The sequence below is a fragment of the Brassica napus genome, chromosome A2, assembly GCF_020379485.1.
Source record: "Brassica napus cultivar Da-Ae chromosome A2, Da-Ae, whole genome shotgun sequence".
NCBI lineage: Eukaryota > Viridiplantae > Streptophyta > Magnoliopsida > Brassicales > Brassicaceae > Brassica > Brassica napus.
In genome coordinates this window covers 24,976,342-24,997,373 of record NC_063435.1, presented here as the reverse complement: position 1 = coordinate 24,997,373, position 21,032 = coordinate 24,976,342, and the positions used below count along the sequence as shown (strand labels likewise).

Sequence of the window (21,032 nt, the reverse complement as noted above, 5' to 3'; positions counted from 1 at the left end):
ATATTAATTAGACTAATAATTTATCATATAACTATGGAAAAGATGAAAATAAGCAAATTAACTAAATAAACTGATTAATTCAAATATATTAGTATACTTCTATATAAATTTTATAATAATCTGTATTTAATCAATATTTTCAGTAAAAATCATAAAAATTAGCTATTAGTTAAAATATTAGTCATTAAAATTATAAATGAGAGAAAAGTAACGATGATATTATCGGTATATATTATTAATATCCATTTATTAATTAAATATCCTAAATATCATGTTTATTATATATTAAAATATATTTTAAAAAAATATTGGTATATATATCGGTAAAATATGTTCATGTTTATCATGATTTTAAATATCATGATAAATATATAGATATCAAAAAATATTAATTAAACTAATGATTTATCCTAAGATCATGGAAAATATGACAAGTAAACAAATTAACTAAAATCATAGAGAATATGCCAAATAAGCCAAATCACTTTATAAATAATAGTATAGATTACGTTTTACGTTGTGGAAAAATATACATATGAATATTTGATAGTAGTATCATTTAACTCATCATTACCTTTTGAAAACTGAAATCAAATTTGTTTTTTAATTTTATTTTATTTTGAGAAATTTTTTCTTTGCTTTGAATCTCTAACAGTACATAAACCAAATGAATATTATTTAAAAATGTAATCAGATATATAAGAGATCTAATATACTTTAATATTAATGCAATGGATGCTTTATAATCTAGAACAAAGAGTATATATAAAGCATACTTTGCATATTTTTGACAAAATATTTCTGAAAAAAATATGCATAAATTATTTAAAATAAACCCATATCTTCGAAAGTGATGTCTCGTAATCAAGAGAAAAAATTATGAAGTATACTTTGTTTATACTATTTAGCAGAACATTTTTTACAAAGACTTAATTTTATCTCATGTACATATATAATAATTTTATTTTTCATATGCACCAAGAAAAGAACTTCTACACAAATTCATTAATTATTTAACTTATGTGGTATTTGAAAGCCTAAAATTACATGAAATACACCTTATTTTGGAAGGTTGTAGTAACAAAAATAATGTTTGATTTTTAATTTTCCACTTGACAATAAAATAATTATATTAATAATTCATATTCCTATATGTTTTTATTATGTTGGTTTATGTATATTTTACCATGTTCTAAAACGCGCCGCCTAGGAGGGTAAAATTGCTGGAAAAGCGTAAATCGGCCACCAAGCGTGGCGAGTTAGAGTGATTCGGTAAGAAAATCGAGATTCCTGAAAAAGCTTAATTTTTTATTCGTTTCATCTTTTAATCGACTAATATACATGAAACTTTCATGAAATTGGCAAAAAAAAAACAAAAGAATCTTGGTTTGAAATAATCGATAATAAATCAGCGATTAATCTCCGTATAATATCCGATTTTTTCATTAGGTGCTAGGCGCTGCCCGAGCGCACGCGTAACGCCTAGCGAATTTCCGAACAGGAATATTTTATTATGTTTAGAAATATATAACTTCAATTCAAAACTACACAAAGCTACTCATGCAAGTCTCACGTCACTTGTTATTTGTTATACAGTATACACGATTAAAATGTGTTTTTACATTGTGAATCTTTTGATGTTCCAACGTGAACTCGAGAAATTGATGTTGCAACTATATATAATTTATACAAAAACGAGAAGTATCCCAAACTAAATCAAAACAAACCACCTAAAATCGTACATACTTGTCCTCCTTCTACAACGAAATCGTTGTCCTTCTTTAGAAAAAAACCGTTGTCCTTTTGTGAAGTAGTAATATTGGATCCACAACTACCCGTTTTTTATAGCAACACATTCTGTTGTTTATGGACTGTGGTTGCCTTTCTCCATTGTTACAGGACGGTTCAACCGAAGCATCTTCCAAGACTAACACACCTTGGCTAAATTCACAATAATCTTTGACACTGTGTAGTTCCAGAAACCACTTGAGAGACCATCCCGGATGCTCCATTATAGAGCCTCCATCGTTTACAAATATATCAAGCTCCTGCCCTGTTCTTTTTTTTGTAACACCATATTTCATTCAATAGAGACTTAAACTCCAATGTTTATGGGAGCCATTACACAAGCTTCATTCCAGAGGGCTTGCTTTGCCAAAGCATCAGCCTCTCCATTTCTATTTTGTTGGATCCAAGAAAAAGGGATAGAATCAAAAGCTAAGAAAGACAGACTATGTCAGCCATAATGCCATAGATCTTTGTTGCTTGTTGTCCTGAATTGAGTGCTTTGACCAGCAGGAGTGAGTCCGTTTCACATCGTATTTGTCGGATGTTCTTCTCAATACAGAATTGCAGTGCTTCCCGTAGCGCCAGGCCCTCTGCCACCAGGGAGGAGTTGACGTAGTGACAGTGTGCTAGGATCGATACCTTCTCTGTTCCTTCTCCCACAATCCAGCCGAGTCCCGCTAGATGAAGATTTTCTCTCCATGCTGCGTCTGTTTGGAGCAGCGTTGAGTTCGGTGTATTGTTTGAGACTGATCCTCTATGTGTTGGTGGTTTAGCGGGTGAGTCGGGTATTTGGCTCCTGCCCTGCCCTGTTCATTTAATATAAATTTAATATAAATTGGTGATTGCAGCTGATCCATTGAGGCCCTATTCGTTTGTTCACCCAGGTGATCCATCTGAGTGAAGATGCAAATTAATGTTCGTTTTGTGCATTATAATGCTACATCCAGATATTTTTAAAAATGCATATCAAATTCTCACCCAAATGAAGGTGAGTCTTGACAGTGCATTTGGATGCATATACATCTAGTTCAATCCAAAATGATAAATGACAAAAATGACCTTTTAAAATCAAAATATTAATTTTCAAACCACAAATTCTATTTTTTTTTTGCATATACATTTTTCCGCTATAACCAAAAAATGTATTTTCTCGCAAAAACTGAAAAACACACTTTCCCACCAAAACCGCAAGATGCGTTTTTTCGCAAAAAAACATAAAACACACATTTTCATAAAAACACAGTTTTTGGCTAAACCAGTAAAACCACACTTTTCGACCAAAACCAAAAATACGTATTTTCCCGTCAAAACAAAAAAAAAAACGTATTTTCCTGTCAAAACCCAAAAAACGCATATTCCCTCCAAAACTCCAAAAAGCATTTTCTGGCCAAAACTGCAAAAACCATTTTCTCGCCAAAACCGGAAAACACACAATTTTCCCACCAAAACCGGGGGAAAAAACACATTTTCTCGCCAAAGCCGGAAAACACAATTTTCCCGCTAAAACCGAAAAACAGAAATTTCCTGCCAAAACCGGAAAACAGAATTTTCCCGCCAAAACCAGAAAACGCATTTTCCCGCCAAAACTGAAAAACACAATTTCACCGCCAAAAGCGAAAAATGAAATTTTCCCGCCAAAATCGGAAAAACACATTTCCCGCTAAAAGTGGAAAACACATTTTTTCGCCAAAACCGGAAAAACGTATTTTCCCGCCAAAACCGGAAAAACGTATTTTCCCGCCAAAACCGGAAAAATGTATTTTTTCGTCAAAATCGTGAAAAAAACTTTTCCCGTCAAAAACACTTTTCCCGCCAAAACGTCAAAACACACTTTTTCCGTCCAAACCGCAAAAACATATTTTTCCGCCAAACCCATAAAACGCATTTTTCTGCCAAAACCACAAAAATGTACTTTTTCGCGAAAAACATAGATTTCCTCAAAAACCGCAAAAATATTTTCGGCCAAAACCGTAATTTTCCGGCGAAACGTAAAAATTTATATTTTAGTCATTTTATTAATAAGTCCACCTAGATGCAGATGAAAGTTAAAAAATGAAAAGCAAATGAACATAGTTGCATTCAGATGATTCATTTCGATGCATGGACGAAATGAAGAAACGAACAACACCCAGATGGAACATCTGGATAAGACATGTAGATGGACCATTTGGATACATCTTCCAGATGTACAAACGAACAGGGCTTGATACATTTTTCTGTATTGAATCTTCCCTTTACTTAATTCTTCCTCTTTAATACCTTTTTCAAGTGATTCAACTGTTTCTAAAGCTTCTGGTAAAGGGCATCACAAAGCTGCCATTGGAACAATCTCAGGAATTGGTTCTTTCTTATCAAGGCTTCTGATGAAAAATTCTGAGGAGGGCCTCTTATTCAACCTCCACAATAAATAAATCACAGTTGATAGAGTTCTCATAAACAATCGCAGGAACTGGTGCATCCTTCAGGCTCTCTTCTGAAACAGATTGACTCTTGACCCGGTGCAAACCAAGTAAGGAATCTTCCCTTAATTCCAAAAGTAAAATTCACGGTTGGCCAATTCCACCTTATACCAATTGAAACCATCACCTTCAGGCTCAAGGATAGCTAATTTGTCCTCTTAGGTAGATTTAGTAATTCAAAACCGCGTGAAGTCTCATTTAAATCTCATGTCTATGGAGTATTATTCATCACAGACTCTATGTGGACTTGCACCTCTCACATACATAATTCTGCATTCTCGCACATATATAAGAATTAGATACTTCATATCAATGAAACAAAACATGCTCCATCCCACTCTGAAGCAAATGGCTTCGTGGCTCACCTGGCAATAACAAAATCAAAAATATCAACCATCATGGAACGTTTATGACATAAAAGATCCATAGAACAGATATAAAAGAAGATACTCAATAAATTGTTTCCAATACCTTGGAAACGTCACTCATTTGCATGCAAAACCTTTGCAACCAACTCTTGCTAGGGAGATTGACCGGAGATCCTGAGAGAAGAATCAAAAGGGTGAATTAAAGAATATGTTAGAACAAAATTCGGGAAAATAAGTTTTGATATATATATACACCAGTCTATGTACATAAAACCGAACATGTGTACTTGTGTCCATAAGGTCAAGGTTTTGCAGAAGGAGTACACCTGGAACCTTGGGAGGGGAGAAGGAGGTGCCTCTTTTTTTTTGATAAAAGGAGGCGCCTATTTCTCAATTGCATTCTTGTCCAGCTGCAAGAGAAACATAAACATATATCAGCTTCTTGAATAATAAGATCATCATCTAATACTTGGCTAAGACAAAAAAATTGGAAACATATTCTATAAAATTGGTTCGGTCGGTGTCTGACTCGGCATGTAAAATCATTGAACCTACTATTAGCTACCAATCCAAGATTCATACAACAAAATTTTTCAAGGAAGTGAGAGAAGTATACCTTTAAATATTCATTAATAACTCGGCAAAGCTTGATGAAAGATCATAGAGGACGTACGTTGTTCTGTTGAATGATTGTCGTTGTCGTAACCTAATCCTCAGAGAACGATAAAATTAAACAAAAATAAATACACACAAACAAAAATAGCACAGGAAATGATCTCAGAAAGATAAATGCGAAGATAGAGTAAAAAAACAAAGATGAGATCTCATTTTCTCAGGGAAAATAGAAGACTTAGTCAATTTGTGTAGGGAAATACCTATACATTCTCAAACGGCAATCTATGAATTGAAACACTGAACCATCATCATCATCATCATCATCATCATCACAACCTCATAATCATCCTTTACACTACATTATTATCATCATTAGATAAACACATATTTTCTAAAAAAATCCTTAATCTATATTTCACCTTGATTTACAAACCAGACAAGACGAATGATCTAGGAAGTCGTCTTGGAAACGTTTCAGAGACTTTACACAATAGGTGTCCTCGTGCTTTATAGCGCGTCACAACTATCAGTCAAGAATGACCGGACTTCAACTTGAAATATGTTATGAAAGCGTGAGTTTATTGATCCAATGTAATGAGTATATATACAACATATGAGATCCTAAGTTATCTAAGTAAAGGTACAATAGAGATAAAGTTTAAATCATATATATTAGGAATAGGAAATCTTTATGTTTATCCCTTTACAACTCATAAAGTAAGAGCTGGGAATTGGCCATTGTCATAGCTTGTGTTTGAAACGTAAAGAAAAGAAAGGAAAGGGAGTGGAGCAAGCGATGAAATTCATAATAATCTGCATCCATATACAGTAGAACCTCTATAAATTAATATTCGATAAATTAATAAATTTCGTCGGTCCCAGTTTACGTTGGTTCAAAATTTGACATAAATCGATAAAATAATAAGATAATAATATTTTAGAAAATTCTATAAAAATATATGGTTCTATTAAAATTATAAATTAATAATTTATATGTATATATATTTTATATAAGTAAGAACCTATTATTGTATTGTTTGTTTTATATTCACAATGGAATTATCTTTATATTTTTTTAACAGTTAAATATATTTTTAATGAGATTTAGTAATATTATATATAAAACCACATTTAACTTCTATGCAATATATATTATATACAGAAAATAGTATAATAAAATTAATATAAATGTTAAATTAAAAAAAAAAGATTAATGTCTATACACTAAAATTAAACATTTTTCTTATTTTAGAATATATATATATCTTAAAATAATAAATCTAAATAAAGAAACTTTTATAAATTAATATCTCTATAAATAAATAAAATTTCAAAATCTCAACATTATTAATTTATAGAGGTTCTACTATAACGGAAGAGGTGAGAGGAGGAGAATCAATAATCATGGAGTAGGTGGCATGAACGAAGGACATAATTAAAAGAGTTATTATTTTGGTGTTAAAGCTGAGAGGGAGCTTTTCCATGGAGGTTTAGGAAATCAGGTTTTGAATGGTAACCATCTTCTCGCCCCGCCCTGAAGTTAACAGTAAAAAAAGTTTCTATATATACTCTATATCTATACATTTTTATAACTGTTAGAACCGCACCGCAATTAAACCGCTTGTCCCGCACCGCTCAATCCGCAGTCACCATTCGGAGCCTCAACAAGATTTAGGGAAGATGAGACGACAACACAATCTAGAAGTAAAGGTAAAAGTTGTTGGGCCTCGAAATTAAGGGTTCAGTATTATTTAAATTAAGAATGCTATTTGTATTTGAAAAGCCATACGATGCACACATGTAAAATTCAATAGTTTTTTTTTAAAACGTCTGATTAATTATGCTATTACAACGATGAGAAATATTACATAGACGATTCTACAGCCGACAATTCTACCATTATATGAGAATGCACGTCTGACTGCATCGCTCAGAGCCGCCCTATGAAATCCATGTTCGATGATATGTCCTTGCACCATACTAAAAACCTTTTGTAATTTTTTTCTCCATGATCCGCATAATTTGCGTTTTCTGGAGTTTGAACCCCAGATCTTCTAGTGTAGAAACATTAATGAACATTTAATCAAACCACTGGATTAAAGGGGCTTCCACAAATTCAATAGCTTAGCATAAGAAAAAGAAATAGTTGATGGAAGGAGTGCGACGTGTCAAGTTTTGGAGCTTTTGCTGAGGTGGCGCAAGGAAAAAATGACAAAATGCAATTTTATTGTAATAGATTTTTTTTTAAAAAAATTAAGCCTTTGAAAATAGAAACTCCGTGCCCATGTTTCATTTTGCTCTGCTCAGGGATGCCTCTGGAGCCTTGTTAGGTGGTGGCCTGTAGAGCAGCGAAACTCAACTCTAAGAGCATGATTAACCCGGATTTTTAATTTGGAGTTTTTAAAAGTTGATTTGACACTTTTTTTTTTTACATTTTCGGCTTAGAACCGACTCTTATATCTCTTATTTAAGAGACAGTTCTTAGTTTTCTTTAGTTAAAAGGTAAGAAACGATTTGTAACCGAAGTTAAGAACCTCGTCCTAAGAGCCCGGATTAATCATGGCCTAACGTCACAATTACATGATATTAATATTTACTAGGGTCGGTCCGCCCTACGGGCGGGATATTAGTTAATTTGATATTCACTAAATGCTCGAGTTGAAATTTGTTTTAAGATTCAAGAATGTGGTTCTGTTATGTGTTACTTATTAGTATGCGGTGGTATAGTTGTTTTTTGATTATTCTTGCTTTGGTATTGTATCAAATTAACTAATTGTTCAACTCATAATTATAGATGTATAAATGTGGATTTGTGATAAAGTTTGATAACAATACTGTTTTTTTTTATTCTTATTCATAGTGGAGTGTGCATGTGTCAGAAAGAGGCCTATAACAACTTTTATGTTTTTGCGTATGGATTTTAAATATATATTATTTTGTATAATGCATACTTGCTCTACAATATTTGCTTGTAGACTAAAAAAACTGTTTTCTATATTTTTAAAAGAGAAAATATTTAGTCTAGAATATAACATGGACATATGTATTGACTATATATAGAAGTTGGGTGTTATTTTAAAATGACATATATATAGAGGTTTTTCAATCTTTACTTCACTGGCACAAAACATTTATAACTGCAAATACCTTTTTTTAAAAGCAAAACTAATAAAAGCGTGTACAACAAATGTATTTTGATATATATTATATGCATCAAGTTATAAAGATTGGAAACATTGCAAAACTGTTTGGAGCAAAGTTTTTAACTTCACGATCTTTATCTTGACGTCAGTCAGTGCCGGCCCTAGCCACAAGCAGAAGAAGCATGGGCTTCCAGCCGACACGATATTAAGTATTTTTGCGGCCACATATTTATAAAAAGTGACTTTAGCCTAGTGGTTCTAAGAGAAATTACCAGTGCTGGAGGTCATGGGTTCAATTACCCCTGACTGCATTTATTTATTCATCCTTTTGTTATATTTTGCCCCCAAATATAAAATGGGACACGTGTCACTCCCATAACGCACGACTTAATGACGTGGCATCACAGGAGAGAAGCGAACATATTTATATATATATAGATATCAGGATAGAATAGACTAAATTATTTTTATTGTAAGTAGTTTTAAATGAATGCACAAATATTAAGAAAGTTGTTAATTTTTTCAAAAATAGCATTTGATATATAAATTACGTGTAGTTAAACCAATCATAAATAAGTATCTATTATTTGATTGGTAACACTATAACCAATAAAAGTAAAAGTTACTTAAAATTATGAAAGCTATTTATATTTTGAAACAAACAAATTTTGCTTAAACTACTTACGATAAAAAACAGAGGGAGTATCATTTTGGAAGTGACTGCACAAAGTAGTACCAACCGTTGTTTTTATATTCCCCAACTAGTCATGACTTTCTTTCAAAGTGGTACATCTATTGTAGTTGCTGTTATGAGGCCCAACAAACACTGGTTCAAAGATATAAAGCTTTGACATGCTTCTTTGATCTTTGAGATGGTAGTGTCAAAATATCACATCAAAAATTACCCCCAAACAGTCTTAGTTAAAAATATTGCAATACAACAAAATACTTAAATTAGCTTGAATATTCAGGGAAAGGAAGATTAAGAGTCTTGAAACAAGTAAATCCACCATCAACAACAAGGTTATGCCCCGTCACAAACTTAGCATCATCTGATGCCAAATACAAAGCCGCTTTAGCCACATCTCTCTCTTCACACTTCTCTCCCTTCAAATCTCCTCCCGCGTTCACAATGGCCACAAGTTGTTCCTCCGGAATGTTGTGACCCATAAACACTTCTCGAAACATTCTCAGCGTTAGAGGCGTAGGAATGCCCGCAGGTGATATACAGTTGATCCTTATGCCGTGCTTGCACAGCTCACCAGCTACCGTCTTGACCACACCTGGTATTGTGAATTTAGAGATTGAGTATGCATGTGGGCCTAACCCGCCCATCAAGCCGCTTATGCTGGAGAGGCAAAGGATGGAGCCTGAGCCAGCGGGGATCATGGCTCGGGCCGCGTGCTTTATCCCTAAGACGGTGCCTCGCACGTTGAGACGCATCACTTTGTCGTATATGTTCATGTCTAGGTCCGCTATGCTTGGTGGTGATATGGAGCCTGTATTTTATAAGTAATATTTGTAGCTAGAAAGATGTTTAATATCTGAGATTTATCAAACTTTAACAAAAAGCAAAGAAAAAAATATATATAGTTCAAGTTATCGCATGTACATAGTTTATCTTATTATATATGATGTGTAAATAAATTTTTGTAAAGAGAAAATTTTAGATTATAATTCTTGTAGAAGCATTTCTTACATGATATTCCGGCGCTATTGAGTAGTACGTCGAGCTTCCCATGGCGAGCCACGACGGTTTTCACGGCCTTAGCGACTTGTTCCTCCACAGTGACATCACATCTTATGAAATTTGCGGCTGAGCCAAGTTCGGTCGCGACCATACGACCAGCCTCCTCGTCTATATCTACAATAATGACTTGAGCACCCTGGCTTACAAATTCCTCCGCCGTGGCCTTCCCTAGGCCGCTTGCACCGCCTGTTATGACCGCGACTTTGCCTTCTAACTTTCTAATGTATATTTGGGGTAAAACATTTTAGAAGATTTTCTTCACGTATTAGAATATCAAATCAGGATATTTAACTCTGTTAATAACTAAAGAACATTATAGAGTCGACCTTGAAGAAGAAGTCGAATAGTGGAGAAAAGAGGTTATTAGCTGAGGGATCGAACCATTTGAAGCAATGAGTTTGAAGTTTCTGCAAAGAGAAGCCACGGATAAGAAAATTGAAACGATTACTAATTATTTAATTAGATAATTAAGTATAGACTAAAGCATGTATTGTGAGTGTTTTACCTTGTGATTGACCTCAGCATTTTCCTCTCTTCCTCTTCTTAATCACTATGTGAATGTGAATTGAGATATTTTTGGTTCAAGAGGCTTAAGCTTTTTATCATGGGAGACAACGTGAGTAAAGGTTGAGAAGCTTAGAGTAAATCTACCAAGATGCAATTTTATTATAATATTTTTTTCTTTTTTCTTTTGGTTATTCTTTTATACTCCTTCCGTTCCACAATATTATATGTTTTGAAGAAGTTTTGATGTTTCAAAATATAAGATGTTTTGATTGAAAACATATTGAATTATTTTAACTTTAACTTTATTGAAAATTGGTCAACCAATTACATTTTATTGCATTATTTATGATTGGTTAACTTATGTTTAATTTATATTATTTAATAATATTATCTTTTAAGAAGTAAATTTTTTAATTCTTTTGCAAAGCAAAACATCTTATTTTTTAATTTTTGTGCAAAGCAAAACATCTTATAAAACAATAGAGGGAGTACTATTTAATGTATGAACTAAACGTGTCATTCCACTTTAAGAAAACACAAGATTTTGACCCGCGCTTTCAAAGCGCGGGTTTATTTTTGTTTTTTTTTCAATTGACAAATATTTAGTAAATGTCACATTTTCATATATTTGTGTTTTATTTTATAAAAGACTTAAAAAATTTATCTTTATTTATCGTATTTCATTTTAAATGACTATTTATGTTAAAAAAAATTAAACTTTATTTTTTTAATGAATTAAGTTGGTATAACTCTGATAAATTAATTTTATTATGGGGTTAATATTTTAATTAAAAAATTATATACTTTTAATAAAGATTTATACTTTTCAATAAAAAAATTCAATTATTTTTATGAATGCTTAAATTATATTAAGAAAAGAAAAAAATAATAATTAAGAATAGTTGAAAAAAAATTATTTGAACTTGGACTCAATGGCCCAAAGGAAAAAAAAGTGAGAATTGAATCTGATTTTTTAATAGGCCCAAATGGCCCAAAAGAGATTTGATTTGGGCTGGATCCAAAAATAATGACCCAATATAGATTTGTTATTAATATTACTTAATTGCCCTTAATGAAACATGCAATGTTAGTGAAGGAAACATGCCCCTAAGGTAATTATGACAATAGGATCCTGCTTTAATAGTATAGATAGCTAGGCTATATGCACTTTTTAAATAATTCTATGAAGGAAAAATATTTGATTTGTATATAGTTTTATTGAATTTTCTAAAATCAAGTGTCAATGAATAAATCTATATATTATTATGATATTATAATACTTTGTCCTTTTATATACTTTAATCAATGTGAGGCTATAGATGTTAACTCGGTTGTATTAGAATGGACATAAAATGATTCATGGTATTTATTCTTTTTGCTATATATCTTTTACGTATTCGTTTGCTGAAATTTTCTAACATATATAAAATGGTATTTAACTGGTTGATTTGAACAAAAAAAAAACTGGTTGATTGGTGTTTTTGCATATGCATGTGATACACATTCAACCGATCAAATTTGTTTGTTTTGTGTTAAAGATGTTACTTGGCAAACAAATTTTTGCTATTAAATGACGTTTAGGCTAAGATATATCGACACCAGTCGAAATAAAAGTATGACGTTGGAGACAAATAATGGTATTGTAAGTCCAACCAGTCACTCGACCAATGTACTAGACTACTAGAAAGAACCCTATTGACTGGATAAGATTATAAAAGTTAACAAGAAAAGAGAGAATCTTGGATAAGACAGAGATTCTCAAAAAGCTATTGTTAACCCAAAAAACCGAAAGGTAAAAGAGATTAAAGTAAGATTTATGTTAGTGGTGGCGACTAAGTTGGGTTTGGTAGGTTTTGATCATGGTTTGTCTGCATTACAAGGGACAATAAAGTCAATAACGACACCGTTTCCGCAGGCTTTACTGCTCCACATTCCACAACTCAAGAACTCCTCTTGATGTCTGGGTTTAAATTACGATTAAGATAACTAATCAGTGTGAAATTATTGTCCTATTGGGTAACTAATACTAGTATTATTAGTACTACTTATTAATTAAAAATCCTGAGAAACGTCAAAAAACCTTTTGTTTTGTCATCTTGCTTGTGTTAAGACAGTCTTTAGACAAAGCAAGCTCTATTACTCTGTCTCTCTTTACTCTTTTGTGTCTCGTTTTATTACAGCAGTAGTATCTCTGTCTTTTCTCGTCACGTGGGGGTACACGTGATTTTGGTCCATCACGGACCGTAATTGATAAGTTTAACCCCAATTACATAGTCTTTCTAGGCTAATCTTATTAAGCCCATTGGTGTTACAACTGTTACTTACTGTCTTCCTGCACCATATACACTAAAAAAATATAAAATATTTTTTAACAGATAAATTTAAATTATATATTAAAATAAATTTTATTAATATTGCAAATTTTCTTTTCTGTATTAATATTTTAATATAAATTTGATTTAATTAAACATAAAATTATATTTAAAAATATGCATGTATATATTTGAAATTCTAATCTTAGATAGATTTTTCTATCTATTTATTTTAATTAAATATATTAAATAAATTTGTAAAAGTTGCATAATTACCAAAAATTAAAATTAAACAATATTTATAAAATTTGTAGATATATAAGAAAATAATGATTTTATGATTAAATTTTTATAGTTTTCTAAAAAAATTGTATACATTTTTGAAAATTTTAGTAATAAATTGTATAATTTAAAAATATATAATTATATTTCGAAATTTATAATGCCATATTTGAATATATTTATTTTAATGGTGATGAGTTATTCCTATATTCTAAAAAAAATTCTAAAAATATAAATTGACATTAAATGTAATATATGAGTTATTACCGTATTTTAAAAAGTTTACCAAAAATATAAATTAACATTAAATACAATTGTCTATGTCATATTAAGCTATAAGACATGTCATCAATTTCAGTAGTCATGTCATATTTGTTTTGTGAAATTGATTGTACAAAGGACATGTGGCAAAATCACTTCGCAAATATAGCCTAGGGGATGATGATCTCAAAGTCTAAAAAAATTGGAAAAAAAAGATCAAGTTGAGTCAAGTTTAGCTTTGAGCTGTGATCATGGTGAACTTGGTTCGGGTTCGAGGAGAAGTGAAGTAATTGCTGAGAGCCATGAGAACAAAGGTGAGCGTGTTCATGGACTTTCTTGTGGTCAAGTTGATGACTCAATGCTGCGTTGTAGAGATTAGACATCTATGCCTGAATGTTGTGTACATGACTCATCTGGCTCTAACGAGAGTTTTCAGTTGGAACAGAAACTTACACTTGATAAGAAGTTTCTTCTTAATGGGTTTTTGTGGCAAAAGCATCGAATGTATCCAAGAATGTCGAGTGGATTGAATTTGTATGCTCTGAGTTTTCATCTCCTCTTGGAGCCTATCCTTCTGGCCGCGGGAGCAACGATAAACCCATAGATGGTGGAGTTAGACTCTTCAAGTGCTATATATTTACCAATCAGCAAGTGGAATGCGCCAAAGAAAAGTTATCATTCCATGTGTTGGTCAAAGATTTGGCAACGAAATAGCCTCTGTTCCAGACTGCTATCCTGAATCCAAACTCTTGTCCTTGACTGGTCTTTGCTTGAGCCGAGATGAAGCAGGTTCCACATTAAAGCCGTATTGTGAAGGTTTTGTTTTCAAATTGCAACAAGGAGAGAAGTTCATAGAGTTGCTCACCAATGGGAGCAAATTGCTTCCATCTTCATGTGCATACAATACCTTCAGGGCTCTCTTGCTCATTGATGCATCTGTATAATGAGTCTTTCAACATCTATATAACGTAGAAGGACTAATCACCACGAAGCCTTCAGAATCTACATTTTTTTACTACTTAAGATGTTCCGGGTGGCCAGACTCGAATCCGGGTGGCCAGACTCGAATCCAGGTGGCATTACTCACAGATGTGAGTCTTTTATAACAAAAGTTGTAGGCTATCTTTATCTTTCAAGGATTATCCCTTTTTTCATATGATTTAATTTAGTGATGAACATGGATATAAGTTATAAGAATTATCTTGTTTACTATGTTTTGTTAATAGTTGCCTTGAATTTTTGATGTTTTATTGATTACAAAATAAAATTAAAATCGAATTAATGCGACAATATTGTTCGTTTACCTTATTGTATAGCGACAATTTTTATTATATACTGAAAACTAGTCTAACTCTTTTACCAAAAAAAATACTAGTCCAACTCTTGTAAGTTTGATTGTGTATTGTACTAAAAAGCAATTGTGTATTGTACTAACAAAGTAATTGTGTTTTGTTATTAAAACTTAATACTCAATCCGGTTCTCAAAAAATGTCAATTTGATATATTTTACGCAGTATATTTTTATATAATGTATAATTATACAAATAACATTGATTGGTTAGTTAAAATGATAAGAAAATTCTTTTATAGAAAAAGTTGCATCAAAAATATAGAATAAGTTTTTTTTAAACAAGAAAAAATAGTAGAATAACACTTAACAAACACAAAGAGTGTATAGTTTTGCTTACTAAATTGTTTTGATTCAGAGAATTATTATAAAAATAAATTAGGAAAAATAGTTCTTTTAGGCTAAAAAGTGGTAACTATGTCCCGTTAAACTAATTTCTATTTTGTACCATTTTTTTGTCTCTAATGTCTTTTAGTATTTTAAAAATAAATTAAATAAATAGTTTTACAAGCAAACAAAAAATTGGAAAAATATTAATTACTAATGAAATACCTATAGAAACTTAGTGGTATTTTTCAGTTTTAAAAATGTTTAAATCATAATTTCAGATTTTGTTCTATATAAAATAGAATTGACATTTCTACAAAGTAAAAAATGAAATCCATTTTTTTTATTGAATCTACAATGTAGAATATGTGATATACGTAAAACAATAGTACTCTATTTAGAATACACATTCCGCGCTTAACCTAACACTCTAAAATATGTAGAAATCAGAATATACAGATTACTATAAATCTAAAATCTACAGAAATCGAAATTTACACATTACTATAAATCTAAGAACTTGTAGAAACCGAGTTCTATAGATTTACTGTATTCTACGGATAAGAATAATTAGTTCCAAAAACACATGAGAATAAATATTTGGAAATATTTAGTTTCCATATATGGAAAGGTTCGATTTTTTAGGAGAAAAAAATTGTGGAGATAGATTTTTTTTTTATTTGAGAATTTTGTTAATATTTTAATTATTTGTTATATTTTAATATTTATCAGTTGTTTTATTAGTTGTAATTTCGAATTTATAATTGAAATTAAGAATATTATTGCTATTTTGAAAATAATTAGCCTATTGAAACATAAAGTATATGACATTAGTCTGGGACATACTTAATATTTTTTTGCCTAAAAAAGAAATTTCCCAATAAATTATCCCATTTAGAAAAGAGACCCATTTTTCTAGTTTGGAGCTTTCTAAAATTGGACTCGTTTTTTTTTTTGAACATAACTAAATTTCAGGACACTTAATTTTAGTCGTTATAAAAAAAGACGTTATGATGCGTTACCATTCATTCCAATCATCATCCTAATGAGTAAGTATTAAACTTTTGCTAAATGACATGAAAAGGAGTAATTAACTAATTAATTAGCAATTAGGTAATAACATCAGTTACATAAGTGCATGGATGACACGCGTTGCATGGTTTAATAATCAGTAGTTCAGTACATAGGCCGACGTCATTAGTCGATGTTAATACACATGACTTATCATATCACCATTAGTTTATTTTACAGAGTCTCTCTCTCTCTCTATATAAAACAGAGAGACAGTGACACAGAGAGATAAGCAAATCAGCAACTATGGAGGCGTGACGGTGAGACGACGGCAACGAAGAAAAAGCAAAGAAAGTCACGAGAAATCTGGTAATTCATAAAGTTACGATTTTTATACAATTTAAAACTCTCTCTCTCTCTCTCTCTAGAATCTTTCTTTTTTTCAGATAAGCCCACCTCAATGGATTCCTCGTGATTCCACTTTAATGCCCTTTCATTGTCTAATCTAATCTCCAAAAAAGTTTTCTCTTCTCTGTAGAATTGTGAAAAAGCTCTCACCGTTACGATGGTTCTCGACGGAAACGGCGGCGCTGTATGGTTAGGCGGCGGCGGAGGAGGAGAAAGCGTTCATGGGGAGGAGGACGGTGCTGCTCACTTCAAACCTATGCTTGAAGAAGGTGACTGGTTCAGTAACCAACCTCAAGAACTCCAGAGTCATCATCAAGATTTCAGATTCCTCGGTGGCTTCGCTTTCAATCCTAACGACAATCTTCTTCTTGATTCGTCTTCCTCTCAAGCTTTTGGCCTCGACATGTCTCATCAGCCTTCGTTCTTGGCCGCGGCTGACAACAAGTCTTGTCTCCTTAACGTTCCTTCCTCTGCAAACCCTTTTGATAATGCCTTTGAGTTCGGTTCTGATTCTGGTTTCCTCGGACATATCCAAGCTCCTATGGGGTTTGGTTCGTTAATGCAGTTGAGCTCCGTCCCTGAGTTGTGCGGAGGAGGAGGAGGAGGTGGTGGGCTTACTCCGTTGGAATCAGAAGGTTTCGGCAGTCTTGCGAGTGGCGGTTTTGTCGGGAGCAGAGCGAAGGTTCTGAAGCCTTTGGAGGTGTTAGCTTCGTCTGGTGCACAGCCTACTTTGTTCCAGAAACGTGCAGCCATGCGGCAGAGCTCAGGGAGGAGGAAGCTGAGCGATGATGGAGAGGTGGATGAGACTGGGGTTGACGTTTCAGGGTTGAACTATGAGTCTGATGAGCTGAACGAGAGCGGTAAAGCGGCTGAGAGTGTTCAGAACGGTGGAGGAGGTAGAGGGAAGAAGAAAGGGATGCCTGCAAAGAATCTGATGGCTGAGAGGAGAAGGAGGAAGAAGCTTAATGATAGACTCTATATGCTTAGATCAGTTGTCCCCAAGATCAGCAAAGTAAACAATTACTTACTTCTCTCTTTGTTTACTCTTTGTCTTTGTTGTGTTGCTTGTGATAAGATTTGGTTTGGTTTATGGATGAATGTGCAGATGGATAGAGCATCAATACTTGGAGATGCAATTGATTACCTCAAGGAGCTTTTACAAAGAATCAATGACCTTCACAACGAGCTTGAGTCAACTCCAAATGGATCTCTCCCTCTGGCTTCATCAAGCTTCCATCCATTAACGCCTACGCCGCAGACTCTTTCTTCCCGTGTCAAGGAAGAGTTGTGTCCCTCTTCTTTGCCAAGCCCTAAAGGCCAGCAAGCGAGAGTAAGGCTTAGAGACTTCATGGTGTTTTTTTTTTTTGGTTACATGGTTTTTAGATATTGACACACTTGTGTTTTTTTTTTATCTACAGGTTGAGGTTAGATTAAGGGAAGGAAGAGCAGTGAACATTCACATGTTCTGTGGTCGTAGACCTGGACTTTTGCTGGCTACCATGAAAGCTTTGGATAATCTTGGATTGGATGTTCAGCAAGCTGTGATTAGTTGTTTCAATGGGTTTGCCTTGGATGTTTTCCGCGCTGAGGTGAGATTATTAAACATAATCTACTTTCAGTTTAACTGTTTGGATGCTTACAAGATTTTAATAGTAACATGTTTTGTTTTTGTGTGTATATTAACAGCAATGCCAAGAAGGACAGGAGATATTGCCTGATCAAATCAAAGCAGTGCTTCTCGATACAGCGGGCTACGCTGGTATGATCTGAGGCAAGGTCCTTGAGCATTTGATGAAGCTGAACTAGAAGAACTAAGCCTTTTAAATCTGCAATTTACTTCTCTGTTTTTTTCTCTATCTTTCAAATTAAGGCATTTAGCATGTAGGCAAATTGCAAATGAGAGTTGTTTGATTGTAACCTTTGAGAACTTGGTGGTTGTTGGAAACATGACATCAACCTTACTTTTATAAATGTTAATCCTCGTTATGTTTCATCTCCTAAAAGCTATGATCAAGAATTTTTTTTTTCAATTTCTTCATGAGTAATATTCTCAAAGAAGAGGAAAAGATTATTCCAACGTGTTCAGGTGGTTTTAGTGAAGTTACTTTTGCACATGTACGGTTTAAGACAGTGAATCAGATGTGAGCTCAACAGACAAAACAGACGGCTTTGGTTTTAGCAAGGTGAAAATCTTGGAGTTTATTTGGTAATGATGATTTTAGAAAGTACACACTGTGATTTGAAGAATGAACAGAAAAAAAAAATAGGGCCCACTCTTTATTTTTTGAAACACCAGGGCCCACTCTTTATATAAAGGCTCTTTTTAAGTAAAACTATTAATATCCGTACGGAAGATGTAAAAGTAGAGAGCAGACAAGAGTTTGATGGCGGTTAGAGACAGAACAGATACAGTCACGAGAACGTAGAGGATGTGATGAAGGATGATGAATACAAAGTAAAGTTTTTGGGGGCCATGGAAATTGTATTGAATCTTCAAGAACTTAAACTTTTAGGGTTTGACATGAGCTATGAATAAATATTTATCTCTGTACTCTCTTGCATGATTATTATTGGTTATCATGTATCAGTGAAGTCCTCGTGACTCCAGTTTTTAATGTATTATTCAAAACCCTTTGCGTACTTTTCTTATCCGTTTTCTCTGCAAAAAAAATCTTCTCTTTTTTGAGGATTTACATGCTTATAATCAATTGTCCTCAAGTTCAGCAAAGTCAATAATAAAAAGTATTTTGAATCAAGTTGTACTTGTACTTTTAGATCCAGTGTGTTTTGATTTACCGTGTGTCTTTTATGTGATCTAAGCGTTTTTAGCTGCAAATTTTATCATTATTGTTTGATTGTTAGTTTAGTACCATGTATTTTAAATCATCACTGTTTAATTAACTTTTGGGGGACTTGAGTCTGATTCACACTTCAATCAGTGAAGTTAATCTTTCATATATTAATGAGTGGTTATAGAGATACAAACACATATTAACATCACACTAAAATCCTGTTTTTTTCTAGTAGACATCTTTTTGATAGTCAGGTTCACAGAACTCTCCTTGAAGTTCATCGCATGCCTCTGCAACGAAAACTCTGTTTCCAAATCCAAAAATACGCTCTTTTTTTTTATAAAAAAATAAAGAGTCCAAAAATACACAATCAGAACACTACCAGAGAAACTGAGTTAAATAAAGCAAAGTGTTGCAGATATATGATCTTGCATTTTGGGATTCTAGTAAAGGGATATGTGAACGAATCGGTTAGCTCAGGTATCCCCTCTCAACATTTTCAAAGAATGGAAATTCTTGCCTATGCTGATGAGACTGAAGTGACGTTTGGTGAGCATAAGTAGCAAGACTTAGTTGTTCCCAAGTTTAGAAAGACGTTTAGTTCTATACTAGGTTAAGATCCGCGTCTTGCGCGGAATCAACATTATATATAAAAATAATTTTTTGTTAAATTTGTGCGAACATATAAATAAATTTTATTAATTCAAACAATATTTTTTTTCTATTTGATAAAATATATAATTAAATTTAAATGATATTCACATATATGATATATAATATAATATCTATTAAATGATGTTTTTTACACATATAGTTTTTTTATCATTTGTATCTTTTATAGCAAAAACTTTAAATTATTTATAACAAAATTTACATTGTGGGATTAATAGCTTTAATAATTTATCATTTTAAAAAAATTAAGTTGTCAATGTTTGTTTAAATATTTTATAAAAAACAATTTGTTCAAAGTAAAATTTAAAATATTAATGGATTTTATATGGTATATGGTTTAATTTAAAACGATATATATATATATATATATATATATATATATCTTAATATTAATAATTATTAAATAAGAATTTCCACTTATATGATTTTGTAACCATTTGTATCTTTTCATAAGAAACATTTTAAACCATGGATCGCATAATTTGAATGTGAGAGACTTTTAACAGTTTAAGTAATTTATAGTCGTTTTTTCTAATTAGAGAGATAACATATACAGAAAAATATAAAATTTTATTATATGATTAATGTGGTTATTTAAATTATTTTAATAGTTTAAAATTAAATAAATATGATAGAAAATACACTAATCTTATCAAATTTTTGTTATTCAAAAAATCATTAATTGTTATATATATTTAACTACATCAGGCAATTTCGTAACTTTATTTATGAAAATGATAAAGAACATTAGTAATGAATTTATGATTAGTTTAATAAAAAAACTTATTATATATTTTGATGGACCAATATATTTCTTTGATAATTCTAAGAATCATTCTAGTAGTGACATGTTGTTACAAAAAAAATGTTAATGTTTCTCAGTTAATATATAAGGGATGCTACTTTTTCAGTTAATATATAAGGGATGCTACAAATATTCTTCATCCACATTTATCCCCATATTTTTTTATCTTAAATTCATGCCACCC

At 32.1% G+C, this 21,032-nt stretch overlaps 2 protein-coding genes and 1 long non-coding RNA gene across 4 annotated transcripts; 1 reads left to right on the top strand and 2 right to left on the bottom strand.

Annotated features, from left to right (window-relative positions):
* Positions 1-3,775: 3,775 nt before the first annotated feature.
* LOC106424791 lies at positions 3,776-6,169 on the bottom strand. Its single transcript, XR_002660996.2, has 5 exons — positions 5,650-6,169; positions 5,491-5,585; positions 5,232-5,321; positions 4,719-5,025; positions 3,776-4,612 (listed from the first exon to the last, which is right to left on the bottom strand). It is a non-coding gene; the product is annotated as an uncharacterized LOC106424791 (long non-coding RNA).
* A 3,150-nt stretch (positions 6,170-9,319) lies between these two features.
* Positions 9,320-10,831, bottom strand: LOC106424795 (short-chain dehydrogenase reductase ATA1-like). The gene is made up of 4 exons (XM_013865548.3): positions 10,629-10,831; positions 10,450-10,530; positions 10,073-10,341; positions 9,320-9,872 (listed from the first exon to the last, which is right to left on the bottom strand). The coding sequence occupies exons 1-4, from the start codon at positions 10,646-10,648 to the stop codon at positions 9,328-9,330; spliced, it is 915 nt and encodes a 304-aa protein (XP_013721002.2). The 5' UTR covers positions 10,649-10,831; the 3' UTR covers positions 9,320-9,327.
* A 5,522-nt stretch (positions 10,832-16,353) lies between these two features.
* LOC106402272 (transcription factor ICE1) lies at positions 16,354-18,572 on the top strand. 2 transcript variants are annotated; one of them, XM_013842979.3, is made up of 5 exons: positions 16,354-16,540; positions 16,693-17,591; positions 17,685-17,909; positions 17,998-18,168; positions 18,266-18,572. In XM_013842979.3, the coding sequence occupies exons 2-5, from the start codon at positions 16,737-16,739 to the stop codon at positions 18,347-18,349; spliced, it is 1,335 nt and encodes a 444-aa protein (XP_013698433.1). In that variant the 5' UTR covers positions 16,354-16,540; positions 16,693-16,736; the 3' UTR covers positions 18,350-18,572. The 2 variants fall into 2 exon arrangements, with proteins under 2 accessions (XP_013698433.1, XP_013698429.1); XM_013842975.3 differs by having other exon boundaries at positions 16,365-16,540; positions 16,710-17,591.
* The last annotated feature ends 2,460 nt before the right edge of the window (positions 18,573-21,032 follow it).